The 26,865-nt window shown below is 55.4% G+C and overlaps 2 protein-coding genes across 19 annotated transcripts in view; one reads left to right on the top strand and one right to left on the bottom strand.

Moving 5' to 3' along the window:
- The window catches only part of TCOF1 (treacle ribosome biogenesis factor 1), a 39,285-nt gene extending 24,922 nt beyond the window's left edge, over positions 1-14,363 (top strand). For 5 of the 17 annotated variants that reach the window (XM_033853439.2, XM_073802692.1, XM_033853445.2 and 2 more), the window contains 10 exons: positions 3,874-4,057; positions 5,450-5,586; positions 7,147-7,260; positions 7,568-7,814; positions 8,279-8,364; positions 8,906-9,086; positions 11,023-11,562; positions 12,255-12,352; positions 13,105-13,148; positions 13,942-14,363. In XM_033853439.2, the coding sequence (XP_033709330.1) occupies positions 3,874-4,057; positions 5,450-5,586; positions 7,147-7,260; positions 7,568-7,814; positions 8,279-8,364; positions 8,906-9,086; positions 11,023-11,562; positions 12,255-12,352; positions 13,105-13,131 (1,614 nt within the window). In that variant the 3' untranslated portion in view covers positions 13,132-13,148; positions 13,942-14,363. The other 12 variants (XM_033853451.2, XM_073802696.1, XM_033853452.2 and 9 more) reach the window with 8 other exon arrangements.
- A 1,356-nt stretch (positions 14,364-15,719) lies between these two features.
- Positions 15,720-24,823, bottom strand: CD74 (CD74 molecule). 2 transcript variants are annotated; one of them, XM_033853458.2, is made up of 9 exons: positions 24,639-24,823; positions 20,520-20,692; positions 20,218-20,291; positions 19,616-19,678; positions 18,751-18,846; positions 18,388-18,475; positions 17,166-17,357; positions 16,611-16,673; positions 15,720-16,340 (listed from the first exon to the last, which is right to left on the bottom strand). In XM_033853458.2, exons 1-9 carry the CDS (start codon positions 24,713-24,715, stop codon positions 16,330-16,332), a joined length of 837 nt encoding a protein of 278 aa, XP_033709349.1. In that variant the 5' UTR covers positions 24,716-24,823; the 3' UTR covers positions 15,720-16,329. The 2 variants fall into 2 exon arrangements, with proteins under 2 accessions (XP_033709349.1, XP_033709350.1); XM_033853459.2 differs by lacking the exon at positions 17,166-17,357 and having other exon boundaries at positions 24,639-24,797.
- Between the last annotated feature and the right edge of the window lie 2,042 nt (positions 24,824-26,865).

Raw genomic sequence — 26,865 nt, forward strand, 5'->3', positions numbered from 1 at the left:
TTAAGACTGCGCTTCCAGTGCAAGGGGCACAGGTTCCATCCCTGGTCGGGGAAATTCCGCATGCCACGCGGTGCAGCTGAAAAAACAACCAGCTCCCCTTAGATGTACCACGTGCTAATCAGTCCATCGGTAGAGTCAGATGCCATTTGCACACCCCCAGTGCTGGGGTGCTCACTGCCTTTCTCTCCTTAATAGCCTAGATTAGAAAAATAACCATGAGCAACTCCATCTACCATTGGTCACTTTCTGAGTGCCAAGGACTGTGCTAGGCCCCATACTTTCATTATTCTGTTTAATCCCCACAACAGACCTATGAGGATAGGTGCTTCTTGTTGGTTTTTTGGGGTTTTTTTGTTTTTGCAGTACGCGGGCCTCTCACTGTTGTGGCCTCTCCTGTTGTGGAGCACAGGCTCTGGACGCGCAGGCTCAGCGGCCATGGCTCACGGGCCCAGCCGCTCCACGGCATGTGGGATCTTCCCGGACCGGGGCACGAACCCGTGTCCCCTGCATCGGCAGGTGGGCTCTCAACCACTGTGCCACCAGGGAAGCCCTAGGTGCTTCTTTTATTCCCATTTTGAGGAGGAAGGAATGAGGCCTAGAGAAGTTGGGTGAACTGCCCTGGTGTCACAGGGCTGTAACAAGGGGACAGACCTGGTGTTTGAACCCAGGCTGTCCGCTCTCTGGCACTACCCCGACACTCCCCTCTCCGTGGCAGGAAGGAAGCAGGGCTTGGACACTGCCCTCTGGCTCTCTGGAGCCTTTTGGGGGCTGCCTCCTTCTCTGAGTAGGATCGAAACAGCTGGGGGGGGGGGGGGCGCTTCGCCCTTCTCTGCGGGGGTGGACTAACACAATTAATAAGAACATCATGCTTAAACTGAACCATTTAATTGGTACGTTAGTCCTCAGTATTCTGGAGTCCCTATTAAAAAAGAGGAAAGAAAAAAGTCAGCACTTTGTGCATTCCCCGGGAGGATTCAGGGAAGATGGCACGGCCTGGGGAAGCTGCAGCCTCCTCCTTACTGGGGCATTTTTATCTCCTTAATCCCAAGCTCACTAATTATTATTATTATCGTTATTATGCGTTTATCAGGCACTTCTCTGTTGACGAGTTTCACTGTTTTTATTATTAGCCCGTCCGTGCGGGAAAGGGATTGATCCCAGGGTGGTGGGCAGAGCCCCAGGCTGGGAGGCAGAGAGGGGATGTGGTCCATTCCCAGGCCCCCTCACTGTGCCTCAGCCTCCCCCCATGCAGGGGATGGGGCCTGCCCCCTTGCTCTGAGGGGCACCTTGGGGGGTGGTCCGTGGCTCAGCCCTGTTGTGCTGGCATTAACCCCAGGCCAGGGTCTGTGCTGGGATCTGGGGTAAGTACCAAATTAAGAAGACTAGGCCCTGCCTTCAGAGTTTTAGGTTGAGTCAGAAAGAAAGAAGAGACCTGTAAGAAACTAAATGAGGGTGTTAAATCAGAGGCTTAGCATGGTTGGTCCTGGAAGGAGTTCCTGTCTGGTGCCTGGAGGACTAGCTTCCAGCCCTGTCTCTGACACCAGTTTGCTGGTCACCCTGGGTAGGGCCACTTGTTCTCGCTGAGCTTCAGCCTTCTCAACCCCTGGGGTGAGATTCCCTGGGGGCTGGTGAACCGTGGAGGCTCCAGACCACATCCCTGCAAGTGGGATTTCTCATCTCCCTGGGGTGGAGTGGGCCCAGGATCTGCTAACCAGTCCCAGGCAGCTGTGGGAGAGGCTTTGGAGAAGTGCTACCGTCCAGAGCTCGGGTACCTTCATGGCCATGTCCCTTGGAGTCAGCAGCCTGGGCTAATCCACCCGACCCCTGCTCTGCCCCAGACTGGAATGAGGGCACTCTTGTGATGCGCTCAGCTGTGACTTCTAGAAGGCCCCCGGGTTTGGTCCTACAGGCGTCAGACCCTGTAGTAGAAAAGGAGCGCCTGCATTCCCTCTGGGCCCTCACTGCGCAGCACCTACACGGGGTGTCCAGCCAGATGTTCGGGCTGCTTCCATTTCCAGTGCGTCTTTTCTGACGTACCCCAGAAAGAAAGCCCTTGTCACCCCTGTGTGTACTGGGCAGACCAGAGGCCCTCCGGTGAGTGAGCCCAGGCTGGGGTTACTAATAGCCCTTTCAGCAGGTGGGACAGTGAGGCCCACGAAGCTCAGGGGCTGGGCTACAAGGTGAGGTCGTGGCAGAGGTGGGATCAGAAGTGCATCCCACATACCCCTGGGCAGCACAGCCCTCCTTCTGAACCCTCCCCAGTCCAGGGCTCAGCCAGGGTCCCCCTCGTGCCCCGGCCCCCAAAGCCAGGCCCCCTGCCCAGCCCCCAGCCCGGGGGAGGGAGGGGTGCAGGGCGTGGGCAGGTGGAACAGGGAGGAGGCTTCTGCTGCGGAGCTGCTTTTAACATCCCAGACACTATTGTTTGCCTCAGTGGGCTTGCTGCCTCTCTTCATCCCCGACAATCTGTTCCTCTGTCTTCTCACATATATATAGATCCCCCCTCCCTCAACTGTAAGCCTTCTCCCACTTTCCATCTTCTCTCTTTCATCACGTGGGAAGGAAGGCTCTGGAAGTGGCAGATCCGAGCAGCCATGGGGGAGGCCGTTTGGCAGGGGTAGGAAGGGCCCAAGCCCAGCAGAGCTTCCCCCCTTGGGCGGGCCCCTTTCTGCTTTCCTTTTTACTTTACCTCTCCAGCAGCACCCTGGGAGGAGGTGGAGTCAGGCTCAGGAGGTGGGCAGAGACCTGGGTCTCAGACCGTGGCCGTGAGCAGCTCCCGCCTGCTGCCCTCCTCTCCCCGTGGGGGTGGGGCTGGGGCCAGAACCCAGACCGGCCCTGACCTTTGGGGACTGGAAAGTAGGCTCCCCAGATGCCCTCCTGTGCAGTGAGCATATTCACTGGAGCTGTGGTTCCCAGGCATCTGTAGAATACCAGGTGGTCCTGCTTTCTTTCTCTTTGTTTCAGTGTCTCACTGGAAAATGCAAAGCATACCCACAGATAGAACAGTGTACAGAGCTCCCAAGTGCCATCCCCAGCTTTGGTAGTTCTGAACTTGTGACCAAGCTTGTTTCATCCAAACCTTCAACTCACTTCCCCAACACCACTGAATCCCTTTTTTTTTTTTTTAAGCACAATCTCTAAAAAGTTGACCCACCTAGTTAGTGTCCCCATTTCCCCAGTTGTCTCATGAATGACGTTTTCTATATCTGGCATGGTCAGATAGGAGTCCATGTAAGAGCCACACACTGTACTGGGTCCCTTCGGTCTTACTCTGTTGATTTTCCCTGTGTACTTTATTTGTTGAAGATACTGGGCTGATGTAGTTGGGTTGCTGCATCCTGGCCACACCCTCAGGAGGTGGCATCAGACTCTTGGGCATGGGTCAACTAGATTGTGAACAACTCCCCGGGTGAATCATGTATAACAACCAGGCAACTGAGGGGGGCGCTGCTTGGAGCGCCCCATGCGGCAGGTGTCTCTGAAGTCAGCCAGAGGAGGGAAGCTGAATTGCACGTTCTGGCCCTGACTCTGCTTCCGTTGGGCCGTGTGACCTTAGGCAGCTCTCCTCCCCTCTCTGGACTTGTGGTTTTCCCATCTGTATGGTGGAGCTAACGCTGCTGACCTCAGGGGTTTGTGTGAGGGTCAGATGGGCTCCTGTGAGCTGTGAGGTGCTGTGCGGGGTCTTAGTGGGTGTGTGGACTGGGAGTGAGCTGGGAGTGCCCTGGGCAGCTAGAATGACCTCTGACTGTGCCCAGCCACCCCAAGCTCTCTGGACCCCTTGCCTTATAAAACCCTCCCCTACCCACCTTCCCCTTCCTCTTCCCCTGGCCAAGCCTTTAATCACTGGGGGGGTGTGTTTTGTTTTTGTTTTTCAAGGTGATTAAAACCCCTCTGATTTTTGTCGACCCTAATCGTAGTCCAGCTGGCCCAGCTGCTACCCCCGCCCAAACCCAGGCTACAAGCACCCCGAGGAAGGCCCAGGCCTCAGAGAGCACACCCAGGAGCTCCTCTGAGAGTGAGGATGAGGACGTGATCCCCGCTACGCAGTGCTTGACTCCTGGTGAGCACAGGCCCACTGTGCAGGGCTGACTCCCCTACTGCAACTGCCAGACACACGCACACACACCCGCGTGCACACACACATGCACACACACCCCCACTGGGCTGGCTCAGGAGAAGTAGCTGCTGGGGCTTCTCTGTGCTGGCTCCAAAGGGTAGATCCCAGACCAGAGGCTAGAAGCTGCAGGGACCAGGTTTGTAGTATAAGGAAGAGCTTTGTAACAACTGACTGACTGAACATGGAGAGGGCTGTGAGGTAGTGAGCCTTCCGTTCCTGGTGGCATGTAAAGGGGAGGGGTTAGGTAATCCCTAAACAGAGACATGTAGGGAAGGATTCCTGGAGACAGGACCAGATCTGGGATTTCTTTGATTTTTTTTTTTTTTTTTGCGGTACGCGGGCCTCTCACTATTGTGGCCTCTCCCGTTGCGGAGCACAGACTCCAGACACACAGGCTTAGCGGCCATGGCTCATGGGCCCAGCCGCTCCGCGGCATGTGGGATCTTCCTGGACCGGGGCACGAACCCGTGCCCCCTGCATCGGCAGGCGGACTCTCAACCACTGCGCCACCAGGGAAGCCCTTCTTTTACTTTTGACAATCTGTGATTCTAACAGTGATAGCAAGAAAATGGTTAATTACTATTATTATTACTAGAACACTTTTTAATGAAGATATTAATACCTGATCTTGGTAGGCTAATTAAGAAATGCAGGTTAGCACAAAAGAAAAAACCTCACTTGGAATCCCACTGTCCAGAATAATTACTGTTAACATTTTACGACTATTAACTTTGCAAAAACCTATGATAACGCCATGTGTTTTTAGTGAGACCACACTGTACATACGCTCAGTAATCTTTACTTGGTGTGTTGTGACGTTACATATTTACAGCATGATGCCTGCTGGCTACAGAGTGGTCACCGGGGCGGGATTCTGCAGTTTGCTTAGCCAGCACCACGTTGGAGGAAGCTGAGCGTTTTGTTTGGGGTGTTTGGCTATCATGAACAGTGCTGCAGTGAACATGTGTAATCGAGCCTCTGCACATGACCAAGGCCGTCCTCAAGAGAGACTGTTTTACATGCGCGGAGAGTCACGTTTGGCTCCAGTGCTCTGCCTGTTGCTCAGGAGGAGCGGCCTGGCCAGCGGCGGGGGCGGGGGGGTGGCTGAAGGTGGCGAGGACGAGGCCTGGGGTGACAGCCACAGCAGTCGTGTCATCTCCCTGTCATGTGGAGACAGTGGCAGATCCTGCCTGGAAGGCTCGGGAGGGGATTTAACGGGCTTCTACCACAAAGGCCCTGGGCACCGCTCAGGATGGGCTGAGAGATTGGGTGTTGCTCCTCCGGGGAGGCCACGGGCTCCTGTGCCCTGACGCAGCCCCTCCCGCTCCGTCTCAGCCATTAGGACCAGCGTGGCAACTGTGCCCACGGCCCACCCCAGGGCAGCCCTCAGAGCCAGCATGGTGGGGGCCGGCAGCAGTGAGGACACCAGTCGGGTGTCTGAAGGCAAGAAACAGGAGACGCCAGCCACTCAGGTACCCGACGGACCGGGGGGCGCTGTGCGGGCTAGCAGGGCTGCGGGGCTCCCTCGTCTGCCCCCACTTCCCCACAGGGCTTCTGGGTGGCAGCGCAGTTGCTTTCACCCGCCCCCTCGAAGCCAGAGCCTTTCCTGGCCTGGGCGCAGCCCTGATCCGAATTAGCCTTGCGTGATCTGGCACGTGGCGCCCGGGCAGAGCCAGCCCTGCTCCCTGAGTCCCTCAGCAGCTTTTTCAACAATGTCAGGCCTTTGGTTTGTTTTTTCTCTCCCGGTTTGAACAAAAGTTTGCCATTGTCAGTATTTGTCATAGTGACCATGAGCGTTCTTCCCAGGCTTCACGGATTTCAGTGCATTTTTATTTATTTGGTCCTTGCTGGAACTTAAAAACCGGGCAGGGGAGAGTTAATGGCTCATCATTCAAATGATGAAACTGAGCACCACGCCCTCAGCAAGACGGTCCAGATGTGACCAGGATCAGGCAGGGTCAGAATCGGGGCTCCTGCCTCCCAGTCCATTGCTCTCGGGGCTGTAGGGTTTGTTTCCCTGACCCCTTGTGCCCGCCCGTTTTTTCTGAGAAGGCAGGAGGAGGGAGAGCTGGGGAGGCGGCAGCAGGACTTGGGCACCTCCACTCAGAGGGGCTCATCACGAGCTACAGCTCAAAAAGAGCTTCCTGGGAGCATGGGTGCTGAGTGGGTGGCTGGCTTGTGGTCACGGCACCCAACAACCTGCATCCATGTGGCCGTTCAGCCAGCAGATGGTGCTGAGCATCTGTCCATGTGGGACACTGAGGATACAACAGGAAGAAGACAAGGAGGGTCCCTGCCCTCGTGGAGTTCCCAAGGCGGGGGTCAGCCATGAAACAAGGAGACCAGAAGTTAAAGTACTCACCAACTAGGGAACCGGGGGATGACCTGCTTTAGAAAGGATGGGCCGGGGTGGCCTCCCAGAGGAGGCAGCACTGAGGCCGGAGAAGCAGCCAGGCCTGGGCGAGCTGGGGAGCCCTCCAAGCAGGGAGACCCAGGTGCAGGGACCTCTGGGGAAGCACTTGGGGGTTGGAGAGCTGGAAGAAGCTGGGGCGGAGGGGCCAGGCCTGACAACGCATGGTGAGGGCCTGGTGAGGGCCGCGGGGGGCCTGGAGGTTTCAGCAAGGGATCACACCCAGGTTTCGTTCCGTTCTCTGTCCTTGGCCGCTGCCGTGTGTGGGAAGCAGGAGTGGCACCAGGGAGACCGTTAAGGAGGCCGTTACAGCCACGAGGCTAGAGGCGCAGATTGAGTGGTGGGGCCTCCGGTGGAGCCTGAGCTGCTTCCCTCCCCTGGGCTGGGAGCTGTCTTTGGACCTCTGAGAACGCTATGATTAGCTCATAACCTGAAGCCTGGCACCATTTTCTGCCCAGATGGTGGCGTTGCCCCTTTGCCCCTCAGTCCTCCACTCCAGCCCCAGGTTCCTCTTGCAGCTACAGGTCCCCTTCCACCCCAGCCAGACAGGATCTGACCAGGCTGTGGCATGGTGGCATCCTGGGAACTTGGGAGTCTCAGGGCTGCCTTTGGCTGTCCACAGGTGACAAAGAGGAACCCAGCTCACCTCCCGCTGACCCAGGCTGCCCTGAAGGTCCTTGCCCAGAAAGCCAGTGAGGCCCAGCCTCCTGCTGCCAGGACCCTGTCTTCAAGTGGGGTGAGCTGGGGAGCTGGGGGCCAGGCCCCACTCTGGAGGGGACGGTCATCAGAGACCGCAGAGGGTAGAGGCAGGGCCCAGGCAGGGGCCTGAGTCCCAGCACCAGCACTTACCAGCACTGGCCTTAGCACACACGCTTACCTCCCGGGCTTCTGCTGCCCGTCTTAGAGAGTTGTGGGAGGATTAAATGAGGCCTGTGTGCGAAGCAGCTAACACGGTGCCCGGCCCTTAACTGAGGTGTTCAGTAAGCACCAGATCTTATTTCCCCTAATTTTTCCTTTCACCCTTTCTCCTCTCACCAAATTAGACTGACAGTGCTCGGGGAACACTGCCCATGACGAGTCCCCAGAGCACCCCCGCGCAGGCCAGAGGGGCCAACAAGCTCAGAAAGCCTGAGGTTCCTGCAACCCAGCGGGCCATAGCCACTCCCTCGGGACGCCCCAAGGCCAAGGCCTCTGGGACCTCAGATGACAGCAAGGACAGCAGTGGCAGCTCTTCAGGGAGTGAAGAAGATGCTGAGGGGCCCCAGGTGGCCCCATTGACCCACAGGCCAGGTGAGGGTCCTGGGAAGAAAAGGCTGGGGGACCTGGTGGAGCCCTCGCCTCAGGCCTCTGCTTTGTATCTCCACTTGTTCTGCGACTTTGGCCTAGCCATCCCACACAGGGTCTCAGTTTACCCAGCTGCACAACCCCATAACAGAGTTGGTCCACATGACGTTAGAGGCCTTCCTACTAGGCTGTTTGGCCACTCCCAACTTTTTGGTATCAAGCTCCCCTAACTGAGGCCCCAAAATCCCAGGGCCATGCCTCCCTTGGGAATTAGGTTTTGGCATTCAGGTGTCTCACTTGGAATGCTGTGAATAGCAGTAGACCTTGGAAGGGAGCAGATGAAGCCTTGGGCGGGAGGGTGAGGCACATACACAGGGACCAGGCTGTCCTGGGGCCCTCCTGAGGGCTCCGGCCTGTCTAGCTGGCACAGGGTACCTGGGACTCCCAGTAGGATACCTGTACTTCTCCAGTAGGTCCAGCCCCCTCCAGGAGGGAGACGGTGGTGGAAGAGACCACAGCAGACTCCAGCGATGATGAGGTGGTGGCACCTTCCCAGGTAACCGCGAGGGAAGGGGCTGGCAACCTTGGGGGCCTTGGGGCAGGAGCCCCAGGCCAGGCTCTTGCCCACCTGTGCAGTTGTAGGCCGAGGCCACTCCCTGGCTCATAGGTCTGGGCTCTTCCTTTTCCCAAGGGCCCTGGGCAGGGTCCTGTCCGTGTGGAGCCAGGCTGGCTCCTGCCCCGAGGCCCCTTTTCAACATAAAGTCGTGAGCAGCGGACTCTTGGAGTCTGTAGACAGGGCTTACCTTGATTTAGGTGATCCCCATATAAAAACGCTCTTTAACAGATGGGGTTTCTTTTAAGGTTATCATCTGTACGTAGCCAATGCTAGTGCTTTTCCATTTGCATTAGTAATAAGAAGTTTCCTTTTTAAATGTGCCTGTTAAAACTATGTATTAATTAAAATAGTGCAGGAGGTACTCACAGAGGGCTGGTGTGCCCACCACCCAGTAGGGCTGGCCCAACCCTTGGGGTCCCTGTGCTGGTGTCCTCATAGCAGGCCATACACTGGTGGGCCTCTTCACACTGGGCTTCTTCAGTCTCTCCTCTCAGGTTATGTGACCCCTGGGCTAACTCCGGCCAGTTCCCAGGCTTCAAAGGCCACTCCCAAGCCAGACCCCAACCCCTCGGTTTCCTCTACTCCGGCCACCAGAGATGCCCCAGACGGCAAGCAGGAAGTGGAGCCCCAACAAGCAGCAGGCACCATGTCCCCTAAAACAGGTGAGTCGAGGGCTGCAGGAAGGACACAGCAGGATGTGGAAGGACGAGGCAGGGGCCTCTCTCCCTCCCTCAGGAGCCGTCCCACCAACATGGTCCTGTCTGCCAGCAGGGCCTCCCCAAGTGAGGCCTGGTACCCCTGCATCAGGCCTGGAGGTGCTCATGAAAGGGCAGGGGCCTGCGCCCACGGGGCTGGCTGCTGTGGTCTAGGGCAGCCTGGAGGTTGGGTTATCCAGCCCTGTGGGATGCTGGTGCACCTGGTAGGGTGACCCCTGCCTTAGAGGAGGTGCACCTTGACTTTCAGGGCAGGCCTTGGCGCGCTCTAGCTGTCCGTGTTGACTTTTCTTCCTAACAGGTAGGCTCATGGTGCGGGACGTCGGGACTCAGGGTTGCTCAGACAGAAGGTGGGGCCACGTTTGGAGAAGTCTTCAGCACATGGCGATGGACCCCAGGCTATGGACTGACGTTCTCTAAAGCTTCAGACGAGCCCCTGGCCTCTCTGGACCTCAACGCCTTAACCAGACAGGGCAGGGGTCGATGCATCCATTGATGTCACGTAGAAAATGGCACATGTGGAAAATGGTCACGCAGTGTTTGGAGGGCAGACTGGAGTGCTCAGGTCACCTGGCCTAGGGCATCAGCCACCGCTGACTGTGCCAGCACTATGGGACATTTAGAGGGTACACCTGGGACAGCTCTAGGGGTTCCCTGGCCTTGGTGTTCTAAGGTGTTTGGTAGACAGGAAGCAGAGAAGTGGGCTGCAGGGACAGAGGTTGCCGAGGCACCCGTGCCCTCCTCAGCTCCCTTCTCTAGCCGACTCCTGTCCTTGCCAAGAAGCACCAGAGGACTGAATTGGGCCTCCGTTTGTCCTGCAACCCGCTCTGCCCACCACCCCTGGCCCACTAGGGCTCTGGAGCCAGAGCTGCTGCAGGGCCCACTGCCGGGAACAGCCCTCTCCTCCCCACGTGGAGCAGGGCCAAGCCACCAGCACCTCCCCGAGCCCAGGGTGTCGGCGCACTTGTGCTGTGAGGCCCCGAATGGGGCTGAGACCCGCCAAGTCACCTGTGAAGTTGGGGCGGCGTCAGGACATATGCTGAGTCCCACACCCCCCAGTCCCTGGGCTTTTCGCGCAGCTTGCCTGGTGCCGGGTCAGCAGAGGAGTCATTGCTCACTTTCTTCCCCAGCGTTCTTCTCTTTGTGAGAGGCGGGTGTGACAGGGAGACGTTTTAGAGGGGGCTGTGGAAGGTTTTTCACACGTGTAGCCAGCATACAATTATCAAAGGAGAGCAGAGGCGTGGAAAGTTCTAAACAAAGGCTGCAGCAGGAGTCACTCTGGCAGGCAGTAAACCTGCTTAGTCAGCCACCATGTGCATGTTCACTGCACCCAGCACCCCCAGGCCACACCACCTGGACCCCTGACCACGGAGGGCCTGGGCCCACTGTGCACAGGTGGCCGTGAGTTGACTGACCGCGTGGCCTTCGCTTTTATTACGAGTCTGTGATTTAGAATTGGGGTGAGGGGGCTCACAGTTCATCTAACCCCTCATTTTACAAATGGGGAAACTGAGTTTGGTTGTCAGACCCAGAACCCCGGTCTCCTGCCTCCCAGCGCTGGACTCCTGACTGGTAGATACTATCCCTATCCTGACGGTTAGATTCTTTGATTTGTTGGTAGATTTCAAGCCCATTGACGAACATTCTGGAGTTAATTTCCATCCCCAACCTGAGCTTGAGTTTTTAGTGTGGGGAGACAAGAAGAGAGCTCTAAGTTAGAATCTGGCAGAGAGGTGCGAGCCGGAGACCCAGCGGGGCCCCGCCGTCCCCCTCTGTACTGCACCAGAGGAGGTCAGGTCTGTGCTGGAGCCCCTTGACTTTCATTCCACGAGTGGTCTATTTCCTGATTCTCTCAGATCCGTGACCCCGGGTCCTCTCTCCATAGGCAGAAGAGAGGCTAGCGTCACACCTCAGAAGACCGGGAAGGGGCCCAGGAGCCCCCAGGCCTCCATGCAGGCGCTGCAGAGCGACATCACCCGGCGCCTGCTGAGCGAGCCCTGGCCCCTGAGTGAGGCGCAGGTGCAGGCGTCGGTGGCGAAGGTGTTGGCGGAGCTGCTGGAGCAGGAGAAGAAGAAGGCCATGGGTGCGGCCAAGGAGGGCAGCCGGAAGGGCCGCCTGGGCAACAAGCGGAAGCTCTCCGAAGACCAGACAGCCGCCGGTGCCCCCAGGAGCAAGAAGAAGAAGCAGCTGGCGGCCGGGGATGGCGGGGAGCGTGCGGTCTCCCCAGAAAAGGCCCCCAGGACTTCTAAGGGGAAATCCAAGAGGGACAAAGCGAGTGGTGACATCAAGGAGAAGAAGGAGAAGGAGTCTCCCGGCTCCCAAGGGGCCAAGGAGAAGCCAGAAGGGGAGCCGGGGAAGGTGAAGGGTGAGGGGGGAGACCAAGGCAACCCAAAGAGCAAGAAGGAGAAGAAGAAAGCCGACAAGAGTAAGTGCCCAGTGCAGTCCCGGAGCGCGTTCCCCAGCCCCGCCGAGCGCTGTCGGTCACCTCCCGGGCAGGCAGCCCCCAGCCAGCACAGAGATGGGGCTGAGCATGGTTTGTCCATGGTGGGCAGGATGGGCAAAGGCAGAACCAGGTGCCGGAGCACAGGGGCCACCACTGCTGAGAAGGTGCTCACGGCTCCAGGGCGTGTGCCCACGGAGCCCCTAGCTCCCTCACAGCAGCCACCGCCACGCGCACTTGCAGCTCAGGCCCCTGCGATCCAGGCTCCTGGACAGCAGCCGCCCCTCAGCGCGCTCTGCACTGGTCTCCGCCTGCGGCAGGGCTGCCTTTAACCCTCACTCCGGCCCTGTATGATGGGTGGTAACTCATTCCCATTTACAGGTTGAAAGGGTCTTTTTAAAATAAATGTGTAGACGTTTTACAGAGTGAGTTAAAGGAAAATGGTAATAGTCCAGAGGGTCCACGGGTGGAGCAGAAATCACGAGGCTGGCCCGAGGGCCAGGGCAGTTGGTCGCAAAGGCCTACGGACCTGTGCTTTGACGGCTCCCCATGGTGTGGGGCATTTGGGGGGGGAGAGCTCCAGGGCCCCTGGAGACCCGCCCCCTGTGTCTCTCGACATTGACGCCAACATTTAAGACTAACACCTGTTGTTTAACAAGTTCACTTTCTTCCCTTAGAAAAAAAAGACAAGGAAAAAAAAGAAAAGAAGAAGAAAGCAAAAAAGGCCTCAACCAAAGACCCTGACTCACCATTGCAGAAGAAAAAGAAGAAAAAGGTAGAGTGAGTTCCTGAGGAGTCTCAGGCGCGAAAAGGGGGCCCAAACCCAGTCCCCAGGGTGAATGTGATCAGCCCCAGCCTCTGCATGTCAGGGTAGGGGTTCGTGTGGGCCAGACCTGGTCACTGTGCCCCTTCCATTCTCAGGGTCCAGAACGGGGGCTTGTGCGTTATGATACACTAGAGAAGAGCTAGGGGTGGGGCGTCACCCTGAGGGGCACGAGGTCTGTGCACATGGGCACCACGGAGTGGCCCTATCTCGCCTGTGAGATAGAAGGATAGTCTTATGACAAGTGAAGAAAGCAGAGCCCCCCAGGTGGGCAGGGAGGCCAGGTAGGCTGTTGCAGGTTTCCAGGTGAGAGGAAACGTTCCCTGGCATGTGTGTGCCCCAGCGGGCAGGGCATCCCCACCACAGAAACACACACAGTCTGCTTCATGCATGTCAAGGGCTGATCGCCTGGCGAGGGGGCCCTCAGCACCTTATACTCAGGCGCAGTTCTCACCGTGGCCAGCAGGGCTTCAGCTGTGGTCAGAAAAGCTGAGCATCTGCTGCTGCAAAGCCCTGAGCTCCTTCCTCCAGAGCACACGGGGGCTGCCATCCCTACCCTCGGGATCTCTGTATGCCCAAAATCTGTTCTGGGGGAGCCACGAATCCTCAGGAGACAACTGTCACATCCCCTCCTGGTGGGGGCAGCGTGGGTGGGGAGATGCTTCAGGTACAGGAGCCTCTCATACGTACTCCTCTCTTCACAGAAGAAGACGGCAGAGCAGACTGTCTGAGGGACGCCAGGCGGCAGGTGCACTTCCTGACCCGGGAACCCCTGCTGACCATCTGCTCCCCGGGAAGAGTGGGAGGGCAGGCCCAGCATTCACCGTGGTTCCGGGGAGCTAGACTGGGCTTCGTGGGTAGGCCCTGAAGGGAAGGGGGTTTGGTGAAAGAGGTTGCATTCCTCAGGGTCAGTGGGTGATGCCGGGAACCAGAGCTGTAGAATCAGAAGTGTCCGGGACAGTCCTGGCAGTGACCGACACTGAGTGTGCAGTGGGAGGTGGGTGCTGGTCTGGTGCCTCTGTACATGAGGATAAGGCTTGAGGTCGGGGACAGCTCAGTCTCTCCCTTGCCACTGCCAGTTCTTTTTCCTTATGATTTTGTAATTCGAGGGCATTTCCTCATGGGAAGGAAGATGATTTGCTCAAAACAAGCCATTCTGATGGCTCTGTGCTTCCCAGGTAGTGGTGAAGTGGTTAAGTGATCCGCCTGGCTGAGCCGGCCCCAGCCTGCTGTAAATGGGGGTAATACAGGCCTGGGCTGGTAGTGAGGATTCAGTGCAGTTAATTAAGCTCTAAAGCGCTCAGCCCAGTTCCTGGGACATGGTCAGCACTGACAAGTATCCACCGTGGTTAGTTAATGCCCCTCCCCTGCATAGGAGATGCCAGATTTTGAGTTTGTTCTCCTTGGTGGAGAAACAGGTCAGGAAGTCTGACGTTTCCTTCTCCCAAGGATTTCTTAGCCAAGTGGTGGCCAGCCCCGTGCCTCTTCCCTCTGCCCACCAAGGGTTGGAATTGAATTTTTAACTTCCCCTCCTTCCCCAGAAGATGATGGCCAGCTGCGGTGTCCGTGCTGGCCAAGCCAGTGAGCCCTGCAGAAAGGCTGGTCCCGGGAGGAGGAACCACGCCCAGCTCCCGTGACCTCCACTCACTGACCCTGGCCTGACTTCTGTGCCGACAAAGGATGCCTCGTATGGACATGTACAATACATATATATATTTTTTAAGTGACCTGCCCCTCCCTTCTCAGACCCAACATGCCCAGAGGTCTCGGGACTTGCCACCTCTGCCCTGCAGACCCAGTAAGGCTCAGCCTGCGACTCCTTCCATGCCCCTGGTCTCCAGCTATGCTGAGGCTTTGTCCTTTTTGTCAGTTTTCTCCCATTTTGTTTGTGTGTTTTTTGTAATAACTCAGAAAATAAAAGACGTGAAGGAAAGGTGCAAGTTCCCATTGCATCTGGGGCAAACGTTTTGCCATTGATTGATTCTTGGAAGGGAGAGTCTGGCTGACACTTGGCAGATGAACAAACCATCGCTCAGGATTTATTCTTGACCGTGTATCAAGGCTCTGTGATACTGTGGTGAGTGACACACTGTTTGCCAGAGAAGGAGACTCAGCAAAAGGCCCTGGTGTTGAATTGGGGTGGGGAAGGCTTCCTGGAGGAGGTGGCATCTAAGCTAAGGGGGAGCTCAGGCATGGTCATGGCTGGTTGCTGTGGTAGGTAGGTCAGGCAGATACCCAGAAGCAAGAAATGGAAGGGGGTCTTCCAAGTCACCTTTTGAAGTTAGGACAAGCTGCGGGCAGGCTCTCTTGAGGTACTTGGTGGAGAGTAGCTGGCAGGGACAGTAGGAGCAGGACGCCCATTTAGGACTGAGTTGTCCATGTGTCTAGGTAACAGAGGTTCTGCGATGATGAAGGCAAGAAGTGGAGGAACGTGAAAGATGTGTCAGGGTGACGTCCGCAGGACTTTGTGATGGCCAGTGATGCAGAGGGCTACTTCCCTGAGCCCGGAGTAGTGTGGAGCACCCAAGGTCATGGAGTCCGCTCCAAGGCTTTTAGCCTTCTGCTAAAGGCAGCAAGAGGCCGTGCAGAAACAGAACACTGGGCTGGGGAGGTCTGGGCGAGCCAGGGTGGCATCCACATTTACCCTAACTTGGGGCTCCTGGGCCAGGCCCTCCCCCAGGGAGCCTCTCCCCCCTTAAGTGTGTTGATCTAGAAAAGAGGCCGCAGAGCAGTGTCCTATTGGGCTCCTTTGACCCACAGCAAGTCTTCAGGCTTAGAAATAGAGATTTCAGTGAACTTCTTCATTTGGGGCTCCTCTTGAAAAGTCCAGAAATCTGACCACAGGGGCCTCTGCTCCTCCTGGTAATGAGCAGCTGGGGCACTGCAGCGGCCGCCCCTTAACTAGGACATAGGCCCCCCACTTCCACAGCCGCCACTCCCTGGTGATCCCGACACAAGGGCCCATGTTGTTGCCATCTGTCATCACACTTGTACTGTTCTCAGTATAGAAAAGAAAATGGGGACGTGAGAAGCCGGACCCAGAGGAGCTTGTGCTTAAAGAACTGTGGGCAAGAGCCTGTTCCTTCTTGGAAGTAGGGAATGTATCTTGTGTGTGGAACATGGAGACCAAGCGTGTCCGCATCCAAAGACTGCAGCCCCGCTCCCCACGGCCCGGCCCTGCTCCCCACGGCCCGGCCCCGCCCCACAGGCATCTGTATTTGGGCTCTCCGGGCTGTGTCCTCCCACCAAACCACAGGATGCAAGGTCTGCAGTTCACCCCCTTCGAACCGGACCCAACAGAGCAGCCAGGAACTGGGAGTGTTCTACTCACTACCTTTTATTCTCACAGGCGCCGTGGCCCTGAGGGCCGATGACAAGCTTGGCTGTGCAGACGGAACTGGGGGTTGGTAGAAAGGAGGGGCTGCGGGTGGAGAGGCTGGTTCTTCCTGGGTGGGTGATGCTGGGGAGAGGGAAAGGGTGGCTCCTCCCCCACAGTTAAATGGGCTGGAAGGCCGAGGCCAATGGGGGAGGGGACAGCAGAGGTGTCCGTTCTGGGGCTTGGGTCAGTGCCATCCCTTCTCCCTACACCTGCCCACCTCTTCCATGGGCCTAGATCTTGGAGCACCATGTGGTGTCAGAAGTGGGGGTCAGCCTGGTTCATGGTCCATCTCCCCGGGCCTTATGTCCCTGCTAGTGGATGGGGTTTTGAGCAGCAGGGCCCTTCTGCATTGTTAATCTGTGCTGTTCTGATGATTTGATGTGTCCAAGGATGATGGAGAGCCAGGCGCCAGAGTCTCATAGAATGAGGTGCAGGGTAGGAGACGGCAAGGGGAGGGGTGTGTAAAGGAGGGAGAGGGGCTAGGGTAGGGGGCCAGGGAAGCTGTGGCCATGCAGGGCTGGCTGAGTGCTGGCGTCTGCGTCTGCTGTGCTCACAGGATGACTGCGGAGAGAGACACAGCAGGATAGGGTTGGAGTCACCTGTTGCTGCCCCTTCCCAGCATCCTGTGGCCTCAGAGCAGTCGAGGACTCTACCCTCCACTGCCTCCCGCTTGGGTACAAGTACTGACCGTCATAGCCCCTGAAACCCCCAACCCTGGTCCTCATCTGTGAAATGGATGTTGGAGAATGGCCCAGGGTCATCTACCCACGAGGGAGTAGGCCCCTCGGGGGCTAAGGTGCTAGGGACCAGATCCCCTGCAGGGGCCCTTACCCTGACCGAGATCCTGCTTGGACATGCCCAGCCCAGACGACAGATCCTCCATTTCCAGTGGGTCTGCAAAGGAGCACAGTGTCCACGTGTTAGCTGCAGCCCAGACTACCGCACCCGCTGACAAGGGGCCTGGGTGGGCTAGTTCTGCCCAACCTCGCCACGAGCCTGGTGCTTGGTAGAACAGACATGAGTGGAAGGATGCTTGTTGGATGGCTGCAAGCGGCAATGAAGTGCGGCCGGGGAGTTAAGTGAGCAAGGCCAAGGAGGGGGTGATGCAATCAGATGGGTGGATCTGGAGACGCCTGGATGCATGCGTGGATGGGTAAAGTGGAAGGACTGAAGGGTAAATGAGTAAGTAGATGAGTGTGGGCAGAGGAGAGAAATAACAAATGCACAAACAGATAAGGAATGCACAGGTGGGTGGATGCATGGCTGAGTGGCTGCCCCCCAGGAGTTGTCACCTCGAGTGTCCTGGCCCCAGGTGCGCCAGGAGAGACCTCCTGCCCCTCAGCCTTCCTGGTCCTTCCTGCTCCTGGCACAGCGGCCACTGCTTACCGCTGCAGTTATGGTGCCCACGGCTCCTGGTGTGGGGGACCTCGGTGCCGTTGGGGAAGACGCACCAGCAGTAGCCGATGCTCCCATAGCACTGGAGCGGCATATAGTTGCCATTCTCGTCGCACTTGGGCCTGAACATGCCCGGGTGGATGTCAGGGATGCGGCTGACCTCTTTCTGGCACTTGGTCAGTACTGAAGCGACAGGCACGGTGAACACAGTGAGTGAGCAAGCTCTGGGCCAGGGTCTCAGCAGAACCAGAGATCCACATACCACTGCTGTGGGCCTAATGCCTTCTGTCCAAATGGCTGTACTTGCTCTACCCATTGCACAGATGGAGAAACTGAGGCCTGAACCAACAAGGTCCAGGATCAAAGAGGAAGTGAATGGCTGTGTGGCTAATTCATCCCAGAACATGATTTCTTCAAACACTCAATGCCTATTAAAGTTTAGAATTGCACCTGTGATTCTGACTTCTAGAGAAAAGCAATGGACACCTTGGTAAGTCTGAGCTTGCATTATTGGGGGTATCCAAGTAGAAGTGGGGGTTACTATGTGATGGGGATGTTATAGAGGGGATTCAGACGTTAGCTGGGAGTTGGTCGAGATCGCATCCAGTGTGCCCTCTATGCCTCTGTGATGGAGAATCTGAGGCCCAGAGAGGGGTGGACCGTTGATCTTCCACTTCTGAAACTGAAGCCCAGAGGGAAGAGACTTGCCCAAAGTCACACAACAAATTAGCACCAGGATGAGAACACAGGACCCATAAAGGCTTTAGGGCTGAAAACCCTGGTATACATTGTCCATGAGATGGAAAAACCCCAAGGCCCTCTTATCTAGTACCTGCTGGCTGTGTGACCTGGGAGAGGTCCCTTTGAAGGGCGAGAATCATGAGCCCAGCCCTCTCATGGGAACCTGCAGGGTGCAGTGCTGGGTGGGGAAGGTCATTGCCATGACTCCTGGGATGTTTTGGGTGGTTGTTGCTCCAGGCCCCCTTGTGCAGTACCATCCGCCACAACGAGGGTCACCTCCTGAAGGGAGGACTCGGTACCCCAGACAGGATGGGGGCTGGGGGCAGCCAAGCCCAGAAGAGCAGGCAGGAGAGACAGGAGTGAGAGCTGAGAGGCTGGGAGAGTCCTGTGCATGGATCAGGGAGTGCCTAAGGCTCTACCCCTGAGGGAGCTCCCAGAAACCCTGCCTCCCCAAGGCTCCCATTCCCTCTACCTTTTGGTGGAACTTCAAAAGGCTTCTCCTCCAGCGAGATCTTGCTCATTTCAAACAAAAGCCACTGATGCATCCAGCTCTCAAAGAGCTAATGGGGATAAAGGCAGAGAGTCAGGCTCAGTAGCCCTCTCCAACCCAGCCTGACTCTGTCCCTGGGGACAGAGACATGGAGGGCCAGCGGGAGCCTGCTTCCTCCTTAGAGACCCCACAGGGCTTGGTCACTCTTCCATGGCTGTGGTTTTCTGGGTGCTGGTAAGCCGCCTCCAGCTTCCTGAGAATGGCTTCCCTGCTCACCCCGCCTCGTCCCAGGGCTGCTCTAGATGTCAGGAGAGGGAGGGTACCAGGGCAGGGGAAGCTGCTGACCTTCCAGTTCATGCCATCCATGGTGTCCTTAAGGTGTTTCAGGTTTTCTGGGAAGCTCCCCTTCAGCTGCGGGTACACCTTCAGGGGGTCAGACTTCTGCAGGGTAGCAAGGCAGGAAGGAAGGTTAAAAAGCTTCCTGGCAGGCAAGGTTTAATGTGCAGCCCATGTTCCCCTGGTCTTCCGTTCTGAGGGCTGGACCCCAGACCTCAGCATGTTGGAGCTAGTGGGGAGGGGAAGTGGTCTGGGTAATACGGCTACACAGCTACAAGACCCCAGGGCTAGGAGTTGGGAGACCCAGTTCCAGGCCCAGTTCTACCAATAACCCTCAGTCTTCTACTCCTTGCAGGCTCCTGTTCATCTTTCAGGTCTCACCTCCTTCAGGAGGACTTCCTTGACTTCATCCCAACCGCCCAGCTAGGTTGGGTTCTCGGCCTCTTTCCTCACAAAGTCCCCTGCACACCCCTCATCACCTGGTCACCTGTCTGTCTCCCATGCTAGCCTGAGGTCTCCGTGGGACTAGGAGCTGGATCTGATTGCTCCCGATTGTGGGTCCAGAGCCTTGCACAGTGCCTGGCACTGAGTAGACATGCAGCAAAAATTGGGGAAGGAAAAAACAGGCATCTTCAGCAAGTCACTTCCAGACTTTGGGCTTTGGTTTCTCCATCCCAAACACAAAACGGGGAGTGGTGGGTCTGGACTTCATATAACGTTTAAGGGCCACACTTGTCTTCCTTCACTAATCTGGTGATCCCATATTGGATGTCTGCTGTGAGCCAGGCATGGCGCAGGTCTTGAAGCATAGCCTCACTGGGGGCTTATGGGGATGGGGCAGGAGCTCAGGGATGCCTGGCCAGGTTCCACTCACCAGGAGCAGCCGCATCACATGGTCCTGCGTCATGTTGCCATACTTGGTGGCGTTCTGCATGGGCTGTGGAAGGAAGGAATAGGGTGTTTCCCAGCACTGGCCCATGGAGGAGGGGCCCTAGAGCAGAGCCAGCAGCTGGGGTCTGGGTGAGAGTGTGGATTCCCAGATGTTCAACAGGCCCACCTCTGCCACCTCCAAATGTGAGGGCTCGGGCAAGTCACTACCTTCCTGCCTCAATATCCTACTCGTCAACTCTGCATAAGCTTTCCTGCCCAAGGCTTTGTGGACGGGAGATCGTTTAGTGAACAGAAACGTTATCCATATATGATATCAAGGGATCTGAGAATAGGAGGGACTGTGAGATGCTTGGGAAATGAGAAGTATTTCGTAAGTTGTGGAGGACTGAGCCCTCTTCCCAGGGAGGGCCCCAAGAGGCTCCTTCCTCCCCCACCTCTGGAGTTCCTCCTCCTCCCGCAGCAGTCAGGACCCCCTCTCCAGCTCTACTTTTCCCGGGCCAGCTGTCCTCCCCTGTCCCTTGGCACCTGCCCTCCACCCAGGCTAGGTAATGCTTCCCTCTTCCGCCGCCCTGGGGCTGGCCTTACCTCCGGGCCTTCCATGGGCAGGTCCTGCAACAGCATCGGGGCGCTGAGCCGCATCTTGGTCAGAGGCTTGGCGGCTGTGGGGCAGAAGGTACAGCATGAGCGTGGCCCCAGGGAAGAGGGCACTCAGCTCCGGGGACCGAGATCTCAGACCCAGATGAGGGGCTGGAATTCCAGACCAGAGAGAAGGGACAGCGGGCGCAGCTGGGTACAGGAATGAGGGGTCTTCTGAGGTGAGAGACAGGGGGGTGAGGGCTGTGGGGATGGGGGGGTGAGGGCTGTGGGGATAGAGGTGGGGCACGCACACTTGGGAAGCTTCATGCGCAGGTTCTCCAGCTGCAGGTTCTGCGAGGTGACTGTCAGCTTGTCCAGGCGGCCCTGCTGCTGGTACAGGAAGTAGGCGGTGGTGGCCTGGCCAGCCAGGAGCAAAGCCACCAGGATGGAAAAGCCTGTGTACAGGGCTCCACGGCTGCACTTGCTGTTGGGGGCAGGGAAGATAGGTCAGAAGAGGGTCCGCGGAGGCGGCTGCCCCGAGGACTAGCAGGGAGTGGGGAGTGTGCCCCCCATTTCCAGCCCTCGGCCCTCAGCTACCCCTAACAAACACACAAACAGGTGCCTATGAACCTACAGCTTGAAGACGTTCCCCTGACCCCCTACCTCCAACCAGTGCTGCCCCTATAGCCCTCCCAGGTGGAAATCCTGGAGCTGCCCCTGGGCCTAGGCTGCGTGGGGAAGAAGCGGTGACAAGTGCTTGTCTTCTCCAGACCTTGGTCCCACCTGTGCAATGATGGGTCGAGGTGGAGGGTCTCCCCAGGTTCCCTCTACCAGAGGATCTCCTGAGGATCAGGGCTGCCCTCCAGGCAGCCCCCACTATGCACCCAACCCCTGTAGTGAAATCAGAGATGAAGGAAGGAAGTAGGGCCTGGACAGCAGAGCATGCAGCCCACCTGAAAAAGAGAAGTGAGGCCTTGCCATTTTTAGGAGTGGGTTGGGTGCATCAGACAATGTCTGGCTGGAGCAGGGCCAGGGACCACCCCCTGTGGGAATACATCCTCTGCCCAAGACACTCCCTGTGCCTCTGAGCACATCTCTGCCATTCTCTGGGCCTGTTTCATGGGTACCTCTCACATCAGCAATTCTAGAATTTGGTGGTCATCATCTGAAGTAAGATCTGTCTGTGACCACAGAAGTATTATGAATGGTAATATCTACCGGGGATGGGGGTTAGGAAGCAGGGTGGGGCGTATCTCAGCAGGATTTTGGTGCCTGAACCTGTATGACCTGGGAGAACGTCTCACGCTCTCTGGACCGGCTGGCTGCACAGGGAGGGGTGGCCAGACCTCGGCCAGCCCTTGGAGCTATTGGCCTTGGATACACTTTTGAGGGCACATGTAAATATTACGTGCCGGGGAAGTAAGGATCCCACCCCAGGACCCTGAGAGTTCCTGACCGGTTTGTTTTCTCCCACCTACCCCAGGGGTAGAACTACTAGGACCCCACTGGAAATTGAGGACGAGACTGCACCCTGCTTACTCCAGCAATCAGCAAGGATAGTTTAGGAACCTCCAGGAACACCCTGCTGCCTAGTAACTCATGACATCACAGACATGGCTCATTCTCACTGGCTCTCTGCTTGTCAGTCCCCTGTGATTTCTGGGCCAAGGCCCAGCCCAAGGGATTATTATTCTGAAAGGAGAAAGTAAAAAGCCTGTGTGGAGAAAAGGAGAAAAACCGACAGGAGGGGAAAACAAATCCTACTCATTGGCCTTCCCAAGGAACAGGGGTGGCCTGGCCTCTGAAGTGGTGAAAAGTCCACCCAAGTCTGGGTCTTGCCCGAGTTCAAGCTCTACAGTCTCACCCCTTCAGCAGCCCCACACCCAGTCTAGCCCCAGCTCTGCCTCCCGCCATCCCCTCTCTGAACCTCAGTTTCTCATAAGGCCTGAGACTCTAGAGAGTCATAATGAAGACGAGACCATGTAACCTGGATTGGAATCCTGGTTCTGCCACTCCCTTAGCTCGGGGACCAGGGGCAAGTCACCACCTAACCTCTCTGAGTGAGTAACTTGAGGTAAGAACATCTACTCTACTCAAATGTTGTTATATAAAACAAGAGCGGGGGTAAAACTCTCGACTCCATACCCAGCGTGTGGTTAGCACCCCATAGGTAACACTGAGCACGAATCTCAAAGGAGTTAACAGTTAACTTGAGCATCTAGATGCCTTCCTATCTATGCATCTTGATTGCCTGTCTCCTGCTTCTAGACAAAGGCCAATTCTTGTCACCCCTCTTTTTTTTGTTTTTTTTTTTTTTGCTGTACGCGGGCCTCTCACTGTTGTGGCCTCTCCCGCTGCGGAGCACAGGCTCCGGACGTGCAGGCTCAGCGGCCATGGCTCACAGGCCCAGCCGCTCCACAGCATGTGGGATCTTCCCGGACCGGGGCACGTCCCCTGCGTCGGCAGGCGGACTCTCAACCACTGCGCCACCAGGGAAGCCCTTGTCACCCCTCTCTTCACTTCCTCCTTTCTACTGCCTCTTTCTTGACTAGTAGTAATAATTGGCCAAAGTTGGGAGCCAACCAGAACTAGCCAACCAGAACTGGTTCTAGCCAACCAGAACTACAAATGTTGCCAGGCAGAAGTGTTCACAAAAGGGTCCAAAACAGGCCAGGACTGTTTTTAGAAGCAGTAATTGAACTAAAAGGAAAATTAGACAAGGATTTGACGAGGGGGCACCCGTTCTGCTCACTGAGCCCATGCTGGGTCTGCAACTCACTGGGAGGCCTGAGCTCAGAGGGGGACCCATCTTCCCTCCCTGCAAATCGTGCCTCTAGAAGGAGGTCAGATGGTAGAATAAACTCAAACTTTGATATCAGACTAGTCCTGGGGTTCAAATTCTGGCTCCAGTATTCAGTAGCTGCGATAACTTAAGTAAGTCACTTACTGATATGTCTCAACTTTCTCTTATGTAAAGATGGGAATAATAAAAGTACCCAACTTGGGCTGCCCTGGTGGCACAGTGGTTGAGAGTCCGCCTGCCAATGCAGGGGACACGGGTTCGTGCCCCAGTCCGGGAAGATTCCACATGTGCCGCGGAGCGGCTGGGCCCGTGAGCCATGGCTGCTGAGCCTGCGCGTCCGGAGCCTGTGCTCCGCAACGGGAGAGGCCACAACACTGAGAGGCCCGTGTACCGCAAAAAAAAAAAAAAAAAGGTACCCAACTGAGAGGGTTTCTAAGAGAATTACGATTGAGTTTAGCATTTAGTTATATGTCTGGCACAAAATTAATCATAGTAATGACTAACAGTGACTGAAGATTGGTGACAGGTATACAGTGAATAGGAACTATTATCATAACTCTTGTCGTAGTTATTATTACTACTACTGAGACCCAGAGAGAGACACTGATTTATCCAAGTCACACATGACAGTAGCAGAACCTGGACCAGAATCCAGCCCTCGTAAGAGTCGGCCCTCCTAGCCATGGGATTCCCCAGGATTTTCACAGGCTGTGAAAATGGTCTCTAAAGGTCTCTAGTTGCCTGTCCCACAGTATGCAGTTCCTCATGACACCTCTGAGAGTCTCTCCCAAACCCATTTCTGCCTGGCAACAGCTGACATCACAACTGTAGGTCCCTGTCATTTGCGAATTATTTGGGGGAGCAGGGGCATTAGGGTAGCTGCATTCTAACCACGCCTTTTCTTTTCAGGGGAACAGATGGATGAGGCCATCTTGGAGTTGGGAAGGGGTCCTCTGGATGGCTGTGCTGGCCCCTTGCTGCAAGGGAGAGGGGAACAGGCAGGGTACCACCCACATCAACCCACAGTCCCTTCTAGACATTTAGCCAGAGACCCCCTCACCCTTTTTTGATCCCCCTCCAACATCTCTCATTCCCTCCTGTGATGGCAAAGGAGGTCTCCATCTACTCTACAGACACCTGCAACGATAATTCCCTTGATATAAACACATATAGCAATTTGTGGTAACTAGGAGGAAACTCCTCTGTGATGAGCTGCTTCTACCAATCTCTTTTAGAAAATCTGCTCCATCTAGGATCCATACTATTTTCAAAATCTGGTCCAAAATTTCTAACCTAGGCCTCATGGCCCAGCTTCAGGGGACTCTGAAGCTGCTGATATTGTGTGAAGCTCTAGGGAAGGAGTCCAGAGCTCTCTTGATTTTCAGAAGAGAAGTGCATGATGCATAGAAAGTTAAAACCCCTGTCCTAGAGGAGCTCCCTCACTTTACAGGAGGGAGAACTGAAGCCCAGAGCGGGCTAGAGACTTGCTCAAAATCACCCAGTTAGCATTGGGGTCAGAGCCCAAGTCCATGCCTCCTCTGACTCCCGGTCTACTGCTCCTCCTGTAGCACCTGCGCACTCTGTGCGGCCCAAGGTCTGTGTGCGCTCTCCTGCCGTTCACACATACCTCTCCTGGGCTCCGGGGCGCTGGCCCAGCATGGGCACCTGCTCATGGTTGGAGATGAGGTCGCGTTGGTCTTCCATGGTTCCGGCCTCTGGTCTTCCCCACTCCTGCTGCTGCTGCTGCCTCCTGCCTGTCTAGGACGCTGAGCCCCTGGCTCACCTCTTGAAGTTGGGGCTGAGAAGGAATCTGATTCGTCCACAGGAGGGCACTCCGCCCACCTAGTAGAAGTGGAAGTGAAAGCCACAAAGCTGGAAATACCCCCCACTTGAGCAAAGCTTCCTTTAAGGGGGCAGGATGAGTCGGGGGAGGTCCCCCAGGCAGGTGGAAAGGCCAGCATGCTTCCACTGGCTGCCCAGGGCCCTCATCACTTGTTTCTGGGCAGACCTGTGGATTCATAAGGCTCTTTGGATGTTTTGAGAAACAGGCAAATGTTCACTCCCTAGACAGGAAATCACTTTGAAGCAAAAAATACCCAAAATGCTTTGTTTGTCTCCCCTCTCACCTATAGATGAGTGGGTGCAGAAAGGGGCTGTGCCCCCTTTGTGAACTTAGACAAGTTCCTCTCCTTCTCTCAGTCCTCAGTTATGTCATCTCAAAATGGAGGAGGAAAGTTGGATTCACTGTTCCCTCTGCTTTCTTCTAACTCAAGCATTTTATGAACCTGAGTCCATGGTTCTAAGGCTCTGGTACTAATATTTGCCACCACTTACCAAGCCCTCCTTTGTGCCAGGCACTGTGCTAATCGTTTTGCTTGCTTTGTTTCATTTAATCTTTACAGTAACCCTTTGAGGGCTGTTTTATTTTATTATCTCCATTTACAGATAGGCACACTGAGGCTTTTGAGAGGCTACATGTTTGCCCAGGATCGTGCATCCAGGAATTGCAGCCCATGATTTTAACCATTCTACCCTTCTCCCTCCTGATGCTCAAATTGTGTCGTTCAAATTCATGAAAGCAGGTACCTCTACAGGGAGGGAATGAGGAGGGACTGGGAAAGGGTACCCAGGGGAGGTTTAACTGTGTTGGCATGGTTTTATTTCTGACTATCTGTGGCTTGTAGACCTTATTTTTTTTTATTAATCTTTATGTCTTTTGTGTGTGTGTTTAAATTTTCATTAATAAATGAACAAATTTATGGTATAAGTACATGAAAAGATGTTCCACATCATTAGTCGTTAGGAGGCAAATCAAGGCCACAGTGAAGTACCACTTCACATCCACCACAATGGCTATAATCAAAAAGACAGATAACAAGTGTTGACAAGGATGTGAAGGAATTGGAACTCATATATTGCTGGCAAGAATGTAAACTGGTGCAGCTACTTTGGAAAACAATTGGGCGATTTCCCAAAAAGTTAAATAGAGTTACATATGACCCAGTAATTCCATTCCTAGATATCTACTCAAGAGAAATGAAAACACGTATCCACACAAAAACTTCATAGTGGATACACAAATGTTCATAGCACCATTATTCATAATAGCCTCAAAGTGAAAACGACCCAAATATACACCAACTGATGAATGAGTAAACAAAATGTGATTTATCCGTACAGTGGGATATTATTTAGCCATAAAGAAGAATTAATATCACAATAAAACTGTTATTTTTTAAAAAAGAAATGAAGTACTAATTCATGGCACAAAATGAACTTTGAAAACATCATGCTGGGCTTCCCTGGTGGTGCAGTGGTTAAGAATCCGCCTGCCAATGCAGAGGACACGGGTTTGAGCCCTGGTCCAGGAAGATCCCATATGCCATGGTGAAACTAAGCCCATGCACCGCAACTACCGAGCCTGCGCTCTAGAGCCTGTGAGCCACAACTACTGAAGCCTGCGTGGCACAACTACTGAAGCCCGCGTGCCTAGAGCCCATGCTCTGCAACAGGAGAAGCCACTGCAGTGAGAAGCCCATGCGCTGCAACTAGAGAAGGCCTGCATGCAGCAACGAAGACCCAATGCAGCCAAATATAATAAATTTATTTTTTTAAAAAAAGAAAAGAAAACATCATGCTAAATGAAATAAGCCAGACACAAAAGGCCACATATTGTATGATTCCATCTATTTGAAATGTCTGGACTAGGCAAGCCATAGAAACAGAAAGTAGATCAGCAGTTGCCAGGGGCTGGGGGGGAAAGGGGATGGGGAATGACTGCTAATGGGTATGGGATTTCCTTTCAGGGTGATGAAGATATTCTGGAATTAGACAGTGGTGATTGTTGCACAACT

This window comes from Tursiops truncatus, chromosome 3 (genome assembly GCF_011762595.2).
Source record: "Tursiops truncatus isolate mTurTru1 chromosome 3, mTurTru1.mat.Y, whole genome shotgun sequence".
Taxonomy (NCBI): domain Eukaryota; kingdom Metazoa; phylum Chordata; class Mammalia; order Artiodactyla; family Delphinidae; genus Tursiops; species Tursiops truncatus.

Excerpts from the sequence above, each read along its gene's own strand:
- CD74 (XM_033853458.2), bottom strand. The coding sequence starts at position 24,715 with ATGGAAGACCAACGCGACCTCATCTCCAACCATGAGCAGGTGCCCATG. Across the intron at positions 20,292-20,519 it reads GCGCATGAAGCTTCCCAAGT|CCGCCAAGCCTCTGACCAAG; the intron begins GTGCGTGCCCCA and ends TCTGCCCCACAG. Across the intron at positions 18,847-19,615 it reads ATGTGATGCGGCTGCTCCTG|AAGTCTGACCCCCTGAAGGT; the intron begins GTGAGTGGAACC and ends GCTACCCTGCAG.